We start from the raw sequence: 16,551 nt of genomic DNA, 5'->3' as shown, positions 1-16,551 counted from the left end.
TAGCAGTATTAAATTCAGACCCATTCAGATAGTGGTAGGTTATAGCAGTTATTTATTCAGACCCATAACCATTCAGATGGTGGTAGGCTATAGCAGTTATTTATTCAGACCCATAACCATTCAGATGGTGGTAGACTATAGCAGTTATTAATTCAGACCCATTCAGATAGTGGTAGGTTATAGCAGTTATTTATTCAGACCCATAACCATTCAGATGGTGGTAGGCTATAGCAGTTATTTATTCAGACCCATTCAGATGGTGGTAGACTATAGCAGTTATTAATTCAGACCCATTCAGATGGTGGTAGACTATAACAGTTATTAATTCAGACCCATAACCATTCAGATGGTGGTAGACTATAGCAGTTATTAATTCAGACCCATTCAGATGGTGGTAGACTATAGCAGTTATTAATTCAGACCATAACCATTCAGATGGTGGTAGGCTATAGCAGTTATTTATTCAGACCCATTCAGATGGTGGTAGACTATAGCAGTTATTAATTCAGACCCATTCAGATGGTGGTAGACTATAACAGTTATTAATTCAGACCCATAACCATTCAGATGGTGGTAGACTATAGCAGTTATTTATTCAGACCATAACCATTCAGATGGTGGTAGGCTATAGCAGTTATTTATTCAGACCCATTCAGATGGTGGTAGACTATAGCAGTTATTAATTCAGACCCATTCAGATGGTGGTAGACTATAACAGTTATTAATTCAGACCCATAACCATTCAGATGGTGGTAGACTATAGCAGTTATTAATTCAGACCCATTCAGATGGTGGTAGGCTATAGCAGTTATTTATTCAGACCCATAACCATTCAGATGGTGGTAGACTATAGCAGTTATTTATTCAGACCCATAACCATTCAGATGGTGGTAGGCTATAGCAGTTATTTATTCAGACCCATAACCATTCAGATGGTGGTAGGCTATAGCAGTTATTAATTCAGACCCATAACCATTCAGATGGTGGTAGACTATAGCAGTTATTTATTCAGACCCATAACCATTCAGATGGTGGTAGGCTATAGCAGTTATTAATTCAGACCCATTCAGATGGTGGTAGGCTATAGCAGTTATTTATTCAGACCCATAACCATTCAGATGGTGGTAGGCTATAGCAGTTATTTATTCAGACCCATAACCATTCAGATGGTGGTAGACTATAACAGTTATTAATTCAGACCCATAACCATTCAGATGGTGGTAGGCTATAGCAGTTATTTATTCAGACCCATAACCATTCAGATGGCGGTAGACTATAGCAGTTATTAATTCAGACCCATGCAGATGGTGGTAGACTATAGCAGTTATTTATTCAGACCCATAACCATTCAGATGGTGGTAGGCTATAGCAGTTATTAATTCAGACCCATTCAGATGGTGGTAGGCTATAGCAGTTATTTATTCAGACCCATAACCATTCAGATGGTGGTAGGCTATAGCAGTTATTTATTCAGACCCATAACCATTCAGATGGTGGTAGACTATAACAGTTATTTATTCAGACCCATAACCATTCAGATGGTGGTAGACTATAGCAGTTATTAATTCAGACCCATTCAGATGGTGGTAGGCTATAGCAGTTATTTATTCAGACCCATAACCATTCAGATGGCGGTAGACTATAGCAGTTATTTATTCAGACCCATAACCATTCAGATGGTGGTAGGCTATAGCAGTTATTAATTCAGACCCATTCAGATGGTGGTAGGCTATAGCAGTTATTTATTCAGACCCATAACCATTCAGATGGCGGTAGACTATAGCAGTTATTTATTCAGACCCATAACCATTCAGATGGTGGTAGACTATAGCAGTTATTAATTCAGACCCATTCAGATGGTGGTAGGCTATAACAGTTATTAATTCAGACCCATAACCACTCAGATGGTGGTAGACTATAGCAGTTATTAATTCAGACCCATTCAGATGGTGGTAGGCTATAACAGTTATTTATTCAGACCCATAACCATTCAGATGGTGGTAGACTATAGCAGTTAATTCAGACCCATAACCATTCAGATGGTGGTAGGTTATAGCAGTTATTTATTCAGACCCATAACCATTCAGATGGTGGTAGGTTATAGCAGTTATTTATTCAGACCCATAACCATTCAGATGGTGGTAGGCTATAGCAGTTATTTATTCAGACCCATAACCATTCAGATGGCGGTAGACTATAGCAGTTAATTCAGACCCATAACCATTCAGATGGTGGTAGGTTATAGCAGTTATTTATTCAGACCCATAACCATTCAGATGGTGGTAGGTTATAGCAGTTATTTATTCAGACCCATAACCATTCAGATGGTGGTAGGTTATAGCAGTTATTTATTCAGACCCATAACCATTCAGATAGTGGTAGGTTATAGCAGTTATTTATTCAGACCCATAACCATTCAGATAGTGGTAGGTTATAGCAGTTATTTATTCAGACCCATAACCATTCAGATGGTGGTAGACTATAGCAGTTATTAATTCAGACCCATAACCATTCAGATGGTGGTAGACTATAGCAGTTATTAATTCAGACCCATTCAGATAGTGGTAGACTATAGCAGTTATTTATTCAGACCATAACCATTCAGATGGTGGTAGGCTATAGCAGTTATTAATTCAGACCCATTCAGATGGTGGTAGACTATAGCAGTTATTTATTCAGACCATAACCATTCAGATGGTGGTAGGCTATAGCAGTTATTAATTCAGACCCATTCAGATGGTGGTAGACTATAACAGTTATTAATTCAGACCCATAACCATTCAGATGGTGGTAGACTATAGCAGTTATTAATTCAGACCCATTCAGATGGTGGTAGACTATAGCAGTTATTAATTCAGACCCATTCAGATGGTGGTAGACTATAGCAGTTATTAATTCAGACCCATTCAGATGGTGGTAGACTATAGCAGTTATTAATTCAGACCCATAACCATTCAGATGGTGGTAGACTATAGCAGTTATTAATTCAGACCCATTCAGATGGTGGTAGACTATAGCAGTTATTAATTCAGACCCATAACCATTCAGATGGTGGTAGGCTATAGCAGTAGTTATTCAGACCCATTCAGATGGTGGTAGACTATAACAGTTATTAATTCAGACCCATAACCATTCAGATGGTGGTAGACTATAGCAGTTATTAATTCAGACCCATAACCATTCAGATGGTGGTAGACTATAGCAGTTATTAATTCAGACTCATAACCATTCAGATGGTGGTAGACTATAGCAGTTATTTATTCAGACCCATAACCATTCAGATGGTGGTAGACTATAGCAGTTATTTATTCAGACCCATAACCATTCAGATGGTGGTAGACTATAACAGTTATTTATTCAGACCCATAACCATTCAGATGGTGGTAGACTATAGCAGTTATTTATTCAGACCCATAACCATTCAGATGGTGGTAGACTATAGCAGTTATTAATTCAGACCCATTCAGATGGTGGTAGACTATAACAGTTATTAATTCAGACCCATAACCATTCAGATGGTGGTAGACTATAACAGTTATTAATTCAGACCCATAACCATTCAGATGGTGGTAGGCTATAGCAGTTATTAATTCAGACCCATAACCATTCAGATGGTGGTAGACTATAGCAGTTATTTATTCAGACCCATAACCATTCAGATGGTGGTAGGCTATAGCAGTTATTAATTCAGACCCATAACCATTCAGATGGTGGTAGACTATAACAGTTATTAATTCAGACCCATAACCATTCAGATGGTGGTAGGCTATAGCAGTTATTAATTCAGACCCATAACCATTCAGATGGTGGTAGACTATAACAGTTATTTATTCAGACCCATAACCATTCAGATGGTGGTAGACTATAGCAGTTATTTATTCAGACCCATAACCATTCAATATTCGTGAAGAAGTGAAAACATCCTGCATCTTATTCTGGTCCTATAATTATTCAAAGATGTCATTAGAATGATGACGATAAGGACAAAGAAACACTTTCATTTAACATTTGAAAGTCAGGAAGGAAGCAACAATAGATAGAGAAAGAAGTTGGCTAGTAACAGGGGAACTATTATTAAATATATATATATATATATATATACACATATACATACACACGAGTCAGCCTACTAACTATACAAATAGGCCCTATTATATTTCAAAATGAAAAACAAATTCGCTAGCCTATACTTGTAACTTTGGGTGGGGCAGAAATTGGCCCAGCGTCGTCCGGGTTAAGGGATTTTTTTTGTACCTTTATTTACAAGTCGGTTAAGAACAAATTATTATTTACGATGATGGCCTACCCCGGCCAAACCTGGACGACGCTGGGCCAATTGTGCACCGCCCTACGGGACTCCGAATCACAGCCGGATGTGATGCAGCCTGGATTCGTACCAGGTACGGGCCAGTTTGAAAATAAGAATGTGTTCTTAACTGACTTGGCCAGTTAAATAAAGGTTCAATTAAAAAAACTTATGTAGGCCGCATGTGCTGCACCAGAATCATGTTCTCTCCCTGCTTTATCACGGTTTGAAGGACGTGTGTAATTCAAGTCCCTACAATACAGTTCACACTCAAAAAGATGAACCTACTGAAGCTAGTTTCATTTATTTACCCAAGAGAGCTCAGATCTAGCCACATCTATGGGCTTTTATGTTTTTCTGTATTGGATAACAGCACAATCATTTGGGCTTTTTTTGACTTGAGCTCATGAAATGTCTAATGTAGGGCTGATACAAATGTATTTAATGTATGGCTCATCAGGCTCAGCTAGCATCAGGCTTGAACTTTCAATCAGAAAAGTGATTTATTCTCAGGATGGAACATTTGTAAAATAGCGTGAAAATATTCAACCCTAAAGTGTAAATAGGAATTCAGTGTCATGAGCATAAGGTTCCTAGCTCAATAGACGTGGAGTTAAGTTCATTATTTTAATACTGCAAAACTTGACACTTAGTGGCTGAAAGATGTGATAGCTACTCAAAACTATAGTGACAAGTAGCCAACCCTGTCAAAAGATGTTCACCATAAACATTGAAAATTAGTGCATTTGACTAGTGTTATTAGTTCCATCACATCAGTGACAACCAGTGTCACCTAGGACACCGTGCTAACTTTACCTGAACTTTCAGCCCCATCAATCTGTGAAGGTCTGTCTGGCTCTGGCTCTTTAGGGCAGACAGTGTCTATAACGCATTTTGGGCTACTGGTGTCTGTAACGTCTTTTGCCGCTGTGCTTCCCTCCATCTCTCCAGTGCCAGGTGGTGGAGCCGCGTCACTGCCCTGCGTGGCCGACTCTTCCGTGTCCTGTTTCTTCATGATGAAATGGCTGAAACATATTATTAAAAAAATTCATCGATCATTATGTTTGTATAAGGAAAAATTTAACTGTGCCGTGTCTGTTACAGATCCGAATATTCAAATGTTCGCTGGCTATTATAAAACACATGTTGCACCTGCACTTGAGAAAAGCAAGAAACGAAACTGCCAAACGTCAATGGGGATGTGTCACTGAAGTCGAGTTAAACCTTTAAGTTAGCTAGCTTTCGGTCAGTTGGTCACCAGTAATCACGCTAATACTAATGTAAAACGAATCTGAAATGGCGAACGACAGCTAACTAACGTTAACTAGCTAAGTTACCATCATAGCAACGAATAAATGTGGACGAAGTTACATTTTCAAAACGGCCAAGTCTAGCTAGCTATATGCTAGCTAGTAGAAGAGTTGACAATTTTGGAAAGTCATCAACTCACTAGTTTTGTCTAGCAACTGAAAAAATACCCCTTCTATTAGCAACCAAACACATAACTTAGCTACTAGAAAGTGAAACTAGTTTAATAAATGACAGTGCCGTTTAGAAGAGTTCGCAAGCTAGCTAAGTTCGCTAGTTAGCATTTTGCTTTCTAGCTTGGCTCTACGCTAGGGAACAAACCAAAGAAACACGACACCTCATATAGCACAGTCATTATTCATACTTGGGATAAGCTTTAGGTACTTTATTAGAAAATAAAAATTACGGTTTACCTTCTTCCAACTCTATAAATACACGTCTCTGTTGCCTGCTGCTTTTCCTCCTACCAACCGAGACAGGAAATACACAATGCACAACGGAAGTGGGCATATAACCATTGCGGGAAAGTGGAATATGTCGATCAAACGCCCGACTCAGAACTACAAAAACTGTTATTCACGGTTTCTATACTGAACAAAAATATAAACGCAACATGCAACAATTTTAACAACTTAACTGAATTACAGTTCATATAAGGAAATCAGTTAATTTAAATAAATTCATAAATCCCTAATCTATCGATTTCACATGACTGGGCAGGGGTGCAGCCATGGGTGGGCCAAGAAGGGCATAGGCCCACCCACTTGGGAGCCAGCCCAGACAATCTGAATGAATTTTTCCCAACAAAAAGGCTTTATTACAGACAGAAATACTCCTCAATTTCATCAGCTCTCTGGGTGGCTGGTCTCAGATGATACCCCAGGTGAAGAAGCCAGATGTGGAGGTCCTGGGCTGGCGTGGTTACACGTAGTCTGCGGTTGTGATGCCGGTTGGACGTACTGCCAAATTCTCTAAAATGACATTAGAGGTGGCTTATGGTAGAGAAATTAACATTATATTCTCTCGCAACAGCTATGGTGGACATTCGCAGTCAGCATGCCAATTGCACTCTCCCTCAAAACTGGAGACATCTGTGGCATTGTGTTGTGTGACAAAACTGCACATTTTAGAGTGTCCTTTTATTGTCCCCAGTACAAGGTGCACCCGTGTAATGATCATGCTGTTTAATCAGCTTCTTGATATGCAACACCTGTCAGGTGGATCGATTATTTTAGCAAAGGAGAAACGTTTATTAACAGGGATGTAAACAAATTTGTGCACAACATTTGAGAGAAGTAAGCTTTTTGTGCACATGGAACATCTCTGGGATATTTTATTTCAGCTCGTGAAACATGGGACCAACACTTTACATGTTGCGTTTATATTTTTGTTCAGTATAGTTTCTTCTCACACATACAGCAGCAAATTGCATTCACCTTTTGGTATCTTTTTGTCATTCAAAACATGTTCAAGCAATGGAAAAACAACAGACATTAAAAGGGTTGCAACATTTGTTTTAATATATATATTTTACAGTTTCCATTTACTTTTTTTCACTTGTATACATTTCCAATATTTGTTAATGCATTTTTTGTTTGTTTATGTATTCCTGTTTGTGTCATGTTCTGTTGAAGTGTATCAGTTTCTAGTCACTCATTCATACCGTCAGTCAAGTCAAGTCACAGTATAAGATGGTTTATCGTAAGAAAAAAAAAAAAAAAGGGGGGGGAAAATGAAAAAATATTTGTTTTAGAAATAAATACATTGCAAAGGATAAATGAGAGATTCAAAGAGTATACATCAAGACTGGTCAGTTATGACATATGAAAAATACTTTACAAACATGTCGCATTGTAAACAATTGTAGAATAGATAGCATTATTTATTTGACAAAGCTGAGCACTAAGGCGTGGCTTGGGATTTTCGGGAGATATATCCATTTACAGGATCTACGACAAGAAAAGTCCCATTTAAATGTTATCTTTATTATTTTTCAAATCTTTGCCTAGGTGTAGGAGTTATTCCTGACCATAGAGCCTGACAGGGAAACACTATAGCAAATAACTACAACCCAGTAGGCCCTCCCAAATGGCACCCTATTCCACATACAGTGCACTACTTTTGACCATGGCCAATAGGTTTCTGGTCAAAAGTAGTGCATTATATAGGGTCCTCAAACTCAACTCTGGACCTCAAAGCCAGTTTCACTGCACTATTTCATTGTTCCCTTCTAATCAGGGACCGATTTAGACCTGGGACACCAGATGTGTGAAATTAATTATCAAGTAGAAGAGAAAATACCCCTGCTATAGGGTATATAGTGCCATTTGGGACACTGATATTTTGGTAAATAAATACTTTAACACTTTCTTCTTAAAACTGGTTAAGGGCTTGTAAGCATTTCACTGTAAGATCTACACCTGGGGTATTGGACGCATGTCTCAAATAACATTTGATTTTCTTCTGGTCAGGAAAAACCTCCTGTCCTTTTACTATTGCCATATGAAGCATTTCAGCACTTTGCAGAAATCATTACACGTGTGTATGATTCATTCAGCTCTGGTAATTGCACGGAAGAGGGAGAAGGAAGGGAAGAAGGTTCTGTCCCAAATGACAGTCTATTCCCTATTTAATGCACTACTTTTCACCAGAGCCCCATGGACCCCTGTTCTAAAAGTAGTGCATTAGATAGGGAATAGGATGCACTTTTGGAAGCAGTCTTAAATGAATCCCTGGGGACGGCTGACTTTTAGAGAATATTCTATTGCAGCTCTGGTTGGTTGGTAGGTTGTTCATTCTCAGCCAAGGATGTGGCTTCTGATTCATTGTGCTAAATTAAGAGATAGCTGAAAGTTGTCTCTGGACAAGTGATTGGTTGATTGAGTGACGGTCTGGACAGCCAATAATAATTATATACCCTCCATATCCAAGTCAATATACATGCAATGGCAAAGCACCACAAAGTCAAAAAATAAATACAAAAATGAGTCGTCTCCATTTTGAATTAGCTGTTAGTTGTTTGTGGGTAGATGGGTTACTCATTGTGTGGCTGTTAGCTGTTTGTGGGTAGATGAACTTCCATGTTGGCACGACCCAAGTTGAGCAGACCGTTCAGCAGGGCACAACAGTTTGGAACATTAAGATAGAAATATGCTATGTAGAACAAACATGCCTCTAAAATGTAGAATAATGAATCACATTCGCTCCATTTGTGGCTTCTCTATCTGCAACGTTTAATGTTTTTCTACTGAACGTGGCCTTGTATTGGCCTGCTATAACTGACCTGAACCTGGGCTCGGAGCTTTTCCAGACCATATTACCCGACTAAGGAAAAACTCAGGGACCTACTGTGCAATGCAGTCTCTCAGCCTAAAATTAGACTTGATGGCTCTGCCTTTCTCTAATCAAACCCATGTCTGGACTGGCGGTCCTGCAGTTGCATCAGCGTGAGATCTGAACAGTGAAAACATGTTCAAATGGAAGAAAAGAGCATCATTATTCACTTAGACAGATCACCATGATAGAATAAAATACGTATTATTCTTTTTTTTTGACGATTAAATCATTCCTCTGTTCTGACTCCATCCCACAGTTTTTTGTGTGCAAAAGCAGTAAAGAATGCCACTTGTTTAGAGAAACCACGGCAAGTCATGGAACTAGAAGATAAGAAAAAAAACAGCAACAGTATCTTGCACTACAAACGTGCACATTCAAGGAAAAAAAAGATTATGATCACTAAGTCAAAAGACGTTTAATCAACCTCAAGTCTTTCGTTGGTCAGGATTGGCACTTCAGTGAATAGGAGTTCATTTTCATTTTTCACAATTAGAAATATATATTTAATCCACTGATTTGTTTAATATCTTACTATTCTGGTAGTCTTTGTTGATAGACTGCACACAAAAGTAGACCCGAAAAACCAAAAAACAAAGACTACTAATATATAAATGCTGCTTCACATGTTAGTGATGTAGAGAAAGTTATTTAGCTAATGTTTCATTATTTTCTAGATTTATTTAGTCTCAAATGTCTGTTTGGAGGTCACTTGTTCCGTGGACAACCATTTCCCTTTAGACAACCATGGTGCATAGAATCCTAAAATAGCTTGTCGTCTATGACCATTACTAGCTGCTCTGTCAGATCAATGCCAAGCTTAGTCTCTTACCAAATTTGAATATATTTTGCATGTCAAGCAAAGCACAACGTGTCCAAAACCACGAGTCACCATCATTGCAGAGCACGAATCGTCCTCATTGCAGAGCACGAATCGTCCTCATTGCAGAGCACGAATCGTCCTCATTGCAGAGCACGAATCGTCCTCATTGCAGAGCACGAATCGTCCTCATTGCAGAGCACGAATCGCCCTCATTGCAGAGCACGAATCGCCCTCATTGCAGAGCACGAATCGCCCTCATTGCAGAGCACGAATCGCCCTCATTGCAGAGCACGAATCACCATCATTGCAGACCATGAATCATCATCATTGCAGACCACGAGTCACCATCATTGCAGACCACGAGTCACCATCATTGCAGACCACGAATCATCCTCATTGCAGACCACGAATCATCCTCATTGCAGACCATGAATCGTCCTCATTGCAGACCTTTGCAGACCATGAATCATCCTCATTGCAGACCATGAATCATCCTCATTGCAGACCACGAATCATCCTCATTGCAGACCACGAATCATCCTCATTGCAGACCACGAATCGTCCTCATTGCAGACCATGAATCATCCTCATTGCAGACCATGAATCATCCTCATTGCAGACCATGAATCATCCTCATTGCAGACCACGAATCATCCTCATTGCAGACCACGAATCATCCTCATTGCAGACCATGAATCATCCTCATTGCAGAGCACGAATCGCCCTCATTGCAGAGCACGAATCGCCCTCATTGCAGAGCACGAATCGCCCTCATTGCAGAGCACGAATCGCCCTCATTGCAGAGCACGAATCACCATCATTGCAGAGCACGAATCATCATCATTGCAGACCACGAGTCACCATCATTGCAGACCACGAGTCACCATCATTGCAGACCACGAATCATCCTCATTGCAGACCACGAATCATCCTCATTGCAGACCACGAATCATCCTCATTGCAGACCATGAATCGTCCTCATTGCAGACCTTTGCAGACCATGAATCATCCTCATTGCAGACCATGAATCATCCTCATTGCAGACCACGAATCATCCTCATTGCAGACCACGAATCGTCCTCATTGCAGACCACGAATCGTCCTCATTGCAGACCACGAATCGTCCTCATTGCAGACCATGAATCATCCTCATTGCAGACCATGAATCATCCTCATTGCAGACCACGAATCATCCTCATTGCAGACCACGAATCATCCTCATTGCAGACCACGAATCGTCCTCATTGCAGACCACGAATCGTCCTCATTGCAGACCACGAATCGTCCTCATTGCAGACCACGAATCGTCCTCATTGCAGACCACGAATCGTCCTCATTGCAGACCACGAATCGTCCTCATTGCAGACCACGAATCGTCCTCATTGCAGACCACGAATCGTCCTCATTGCAGACCACGAATCGTCCTCATTGCAGACCATGAATCATCCTCATCATTACAGAGTTGAACATATAATACGGTAAGACATTGCATAAAGTCATGGCTCTCAACCTCACAGGCTCAACCTACCGAGACATCACATCAGGCAGGACAATATAACCATAAGGGAATGACTTGCTATATAAACAGGTGCAATGACAAGGGTCCTCTCATAGCTTGCATATTTAGTCACCCCCCAAAATGAGGAAATCCTGCCGCGTTACAGATATCCTTCCAAAAAGACACTTCAGACTGAGAAAAGTTTGAAATAAAACATACAGCTTTTAACCCCATCGTCCACATTCATTTTTCTGTTACCAAACAATCCAAAAAATGCTACTATTCCGATGTTGTTTAACCCAGTCGGTTCAACTCCACAAGGGGAAATGGGGGATCCACAGAACAAGTTGCTACCAGACTCCGATGGGAACATAATCATTGAACATATGACTCCTCCCTCACAACTGCTGTCAGTGAAAAGGTCACACTACCAGACTTTGGATCCATAAGCTCCACTCAACCCATAGATACTGATCTGAGTTCAGCTTTAACTGCCCCCCCCAATTGATATTTAAGGTTATGATTGAAGGTAAGCTGATCCTAGATCTGTGTCTAAGGGCATAACATCAAACCATCTTCAGTCAGTGTAGCAGTGAAGGGAGAAAATAGGTTTCCCTAATATCAGGAAATACACCACGCACTTCCTCAAGAAAATAACAGAAATGTCACAGTATCTCTGATATTCTTTAAGGAGGTATGAAATGATGCTGTGAATGTGATTGTTTCACTTTAATAATCCTTTGTGTGTCATACCTTCCATCTCCAGTATTAATCTAATCATTTCAAAGAGCATTGCACTGTGGGTGGGTGCATTATTTAATAAAACATGTTTTCTAAGTGCATAACTTCAAAAGTGCCTAAAAAGGAAGTGGCAAAACGATGCAAGAAAACCTTGAATGAACATACTGCATCGAAAACCAAACCTGTAGAAATAGAACACAGAAAAAAAAAACACATGTTCATTCAAAAAAATAAATTAAAAAAAGTGAATTATGGAAGTTGTTGTGTCTGTCTGCTGGTGTTGTATGCATGAAGTGTGTGTGCAAATACATCTCTTTACTAGAATTTCTGCGGTTAGGTTCATCACGGTCTAAATTAAAAGACGTATCCCTTGCCAAACCCTGGTTGTCGTTAGATCTATGATTTCATCTCAAATGACACCCTGTCTGATATAGAGGCTCCCTAGGTGGCTCCTGTCAAAAACGAGTGTACGAAGAGGAATAGTGCCATTTAAAATGCACCCTATGAAGGACAGAGAATAATACCCATCAATACCTAGTACATATCCCCATACCAATGATACCTAGTACTTATCCCCATGATACCTGGTACTTATCCCCATGATACCTGGTACTTATCCCCATGATACCTGGTACTTATCCCCATGATACCTGGTACATAACACTATACCAATGATACCTGGTACAATGATGCCTAGTACTTATCCCCATGATGCCTAGTACTTACCATCATCACAATGATACCTGGAACTTACCATCATCGCAATGACACCTAGTACTTATCCCCAACACAATGACACCTAGTACTTATCCCCAACACAATGACACCTAGTACTTATCCCCAACACAATGACACCTAGTACTTATCCCCAACACAATGACACCTAGTACTTATCCCCAACACAATGACACCTAGTACTTATCCCCAACACAATGACACCTAGTACTTATCCCCAACACAATGATTCCTAGTACTTATCCCCATCACAATGATTCCTAGTACTTATCCCCATCACAATGATTCCTAGTACTTATCCCCATCACAATGATTCCTAGTACTTATCCCCATCACAATGATTCCTAGTACTTATCCCCATCACAATGATTCCTAGTACTTATCCCCATCACAATGATTCCTAGTACTTATCCCCATCACAATGATTCCTAGTACTTATCCCCATCACAATGATTCCTAGTACTTATCCCCATCACAATGATTCCTAGTACTTATCCCCATCACAATGATTCCTAGTACTTATCCCCATCACAATGATTCCTAGTACTTATCCCCATCACAATGATTCCTAGTACTTATCCGCATCACAGTGACAAATAGTACTTATCACATTCACAATGGCCGATGCAACGTTACAAGTTGTCATTCCCATTTCTTTCCAACACGGCAGAGTTGCAAAATTACGGTACCTTTTCTCAAATTCCCGTTTCACAGAAATCCTGGTTGGAGGATTCAACAGCAGAACGCAAAAACAACAACTGATATCAGTTGTAACCCTACACACAATCACCACACTATTACCTCACCGCCAACTAGACAATAGATGGTATTACCTCACCGCCAACTGGGTAATAGATGGCATTACCTCACCGCCAACTAGCCAATAGATGGCATTACCTCACCGCCAACTAGCCAATAGATGGCATTACCTCACCGCCAACTAGCCAATAGATGGCATTACCTCACCGCCAACTAGCCAATAGATGGCATTACCTCACCGCCAACTAGCCAATAGATGGCATTACCTCACCGCCAACTAGCCAATAGATGGCATTACCTCACCGCCAACTAGCCAATAGATGGCATTACCTCACCGCCAACTAGCCAATAGATGGCATTACCTCACCGCCAACTAGCCAATAGATGGCATTACCTCACCGCCAAATAGCCAATAGATGGCATTACCTCACCGCCAACTAGCCAATAGATGGTATTACCTCACCGCCAACTAGACAATAGATGGTATTACCTCACCGGCAACTAGACAATAGATGGTATTACCTCACCGGCAACTAGACAATAGATGGTATTACCTCACCGGCAACTAGACAATAGATGGTATTACCTCACCGGCAACTAGACAATAGATGGTATTACCTCAGCGCCAACTAGACAATAGATGGTATTACCTCAGCGCCAACTAGACAATAGATGGTATTACCTCAGCGCCAACTAGACAATAGATGGTATTACCTCAGCGCCAACTAGACAATAGATGGTATTACCTCAGCGCCAACTAGACAATAGATGGTATTACCTCAGCGCCAACTAGACAATAGATGGTATTACCTCAGCGCCAACTAGACAATAGATGGTATTACCTCAGCGCCAACTAGACAATAGATGGTATTACCTCAGCGCCAACTAGACAATAGATGGTATTACCTCACCGCCAACTAGACAATAGATGGTATTACCTCACCGCCAACTAGACAATAGGTGGTATTACCTCACCGCCAACTAGACAATAGGTGGTATTACCTCACCGCCAACTAGACAATAGGTGGTATTACCTCACCGCCAACTAGACAATAGGTGGTATTACCTCACCGCCAACTAGACAATAGGTGGTATTACCTCACCGCCAACTAGACAATAGGTGGTATTACCTCACCGCCAACTAGACAACAGGTGGTATTACCTCACCGCCAACTAGACAACAGATGGTATTACCTCACCGCCAACTAGACAATAGGTGGTATTACCTCACCGCCAACTAGACAATAGATGGTATTACCTCACCGCCAACTAGACAACAGATGGTATTACCTCACCGACAACTAGACAACAGATGGTATTACCTCACCGCCAACTAGACAATAAGTGGTATTACCTCACCGCCAACTAGACAACAGGTGGTATTACCTCACCGCCAACTAGACAACAGATGGTATTACCTCACCGCCAACTAGACAACAGATGGTATTACCTCACCGCCAACTAGACAACAGATGGTATTACCTCACCGCCAACTAGACAATAGATGGTATTACCTCACCGCCAACAGATGGTATTACCTCACTGCCAACTAGACAATCTATGGTATTACCTCACCGCCAACTAGACAATAGATGGTATGACCTCACCGCCAACTAGACAATAGATGGTATTACCTCACCGCCACTAATATGTGATAACTGTCCCCTGAACTATACCATCTAATATGTGATAAACTCTGTCCCCTGTACTTTCTCTTGTCAATGGAACATTAAATTCTTATATAGTTAGATTTTCTAAGACCTAAATTACAGCACTCTCTCCAGCCTCCCCTCTTCCTCCTCCTCTCCCCCCCGCACCCTCTTCTCTCACACGAGAGGTGTGTACTACCAGGTGTGTACTACCAGGTGTTTGGCAAAGGGATACTCCGTGACAGTAGGTAAGGCAATAGAAACACCATGCAAATCCTACCACAGACACACCGGGGGGGCAGCAACACCTCATCACATTCCAGGGCCTAGTACAACTCAGCCAGCACAAACATATATTTACACCAGGGCCAAGTCCCAAATGGCACACTATATATTACACAGCTTTTGGCCAGAGCCCATAGAGTCAGAAGTAGTGCACTATATAGGGAATAGTGTGCCATTTGGAATGCATGCCAGGCTCCTATGGAACGCATCCCAGGGGTCAGAGAAATCCAAAAGAAAAACTAAAAAGCCCAAATCCTAACCGGACATGGAAGTGAGTAACTTCAATATTTTTGCATAAATCTGATGTTGCCATCTGACTAAGGTTTGACTGAGTTACGTGTGTTTTTCAAGTAAGGAATCATCCCTAATCCCTAAATAAAAGAGCAACAATCCCTTGAAAGCCAAAATGGAGATCTTACATCTTGTCTGTATTTATATATAAAAATAAGTTTGGTTTGGATAATCACATATTCTCGTGCTGTGGCTAGCGTAGGCCCCCCCCCCCAGCGGTGTGCTGTTTAAACAGTTAGAATCACGTCATAATTCAAACGTATCGTTAATGAAGAACACGGCACAAATATTATATTGCTAGTTATATCAAGCTCGGATCAAGCTAGTAACCTAGGTAACTTTATATATCTTTCAATATCCCCACACACACACACACCTATAGTCCCTTACCCCTCGCAGCCCCCCCCCCTATCAACACCCTCCCTTAGCCCAGACGTTTACCTGATTTTACGATTCAGATCCCAACATGCTCCTCCACAAGCACAAAACTAAAAGTTCAACAAAAGACAAAATACATTGTAGAGAAAGGATTCAGTTAGTTCGAGAAGGGGAGAACCTTGGCTCTCCACTTCAAACCATAGTTCTAGAATTCTTAAGAATCTCCAGAATTGCTTAGTGGAACCCTGTATGTCCGATATAGAAAGAAACCAATATGAATGAGGGTTTGGCCTCTGAGTTGAGAATACATCCAGATTGTTTTATTGTTAACAGTAAAGAGGCCATTCTTCTGTCTTGGGACACTTCAGTCTTCAGGTGGTGCATGTAGATGCAATACGTTTTAGAACAGGTCAGAGAGAAAAACAGGGCTGACAAAAGCTAAAAC

At 40.7% G+C, this 16,551-nt stretch overlaps 1 protein-coding gene and 1 long non-coding RNA gene across 2 annotated transcripts in view; both read right to left on the bottom strand.

The window, feature by feature from the left end:
• Positions 1-6,097, bottom strand: part of txlna (taxilin alpha) — a 26,537-nt gene extending 20,440 nt beyond the window's left edge. The window contains exons 1-2 of the mRNA XM_038965980.1: positions 6,028-6,097; positions 5,123-5,331 (exon numbers count right to left, since the gene is read on the bottom strand). Coding sequence (XP_038821908.1) covers positions 5,123-5,321 — 199 coding nt within the window. The 5' untranslated portion in view covers positions 5,322-5,331; positions 6,028-6,097. The remainder of the gene's footprint in view (positions 1-5,122; positions 5,332-6,027) is intronic.
• A 1,014-nt stretch (positions 6,098-7,111) lies between these two features.
• On the bottom strand, positions 7,112-16,108 carry LOC120022749. The gene is made up of 2 exons (XR_005472633.1): positions 15,106-16,108; positions 7,112-15,017 (listed from the first exon to the last, which is right to left on the bottom strand). It is a non-coding gene; the product is annotated as an uncharacterized LOC120022749 (long non-coding RNA).
• Positions 16,109-16,551: the final 443 nt, after the last annotated feature.

Source organism: Salvelinus namaycush, chromosome 27 (genome assembly GCF_016432855.1).
Source record: "Salvelinus namaycush isolate Seneca chromosome 27, SaNama_1.0, whole genome shotgun sequence".
In the NCBI taxonomy this organism is placed as follows: Eukaryota; Metazoa; Chordata; class Actinopteri; order Salmoniformes; family Salmonidae; genus Salvelinus; species Salvelinus namaycush.
The sequence above is the reverse complement of the archived record's forward strand: the minus strand, read 5'-3'. Positions and strand labels throughout refer to the sequence as shown.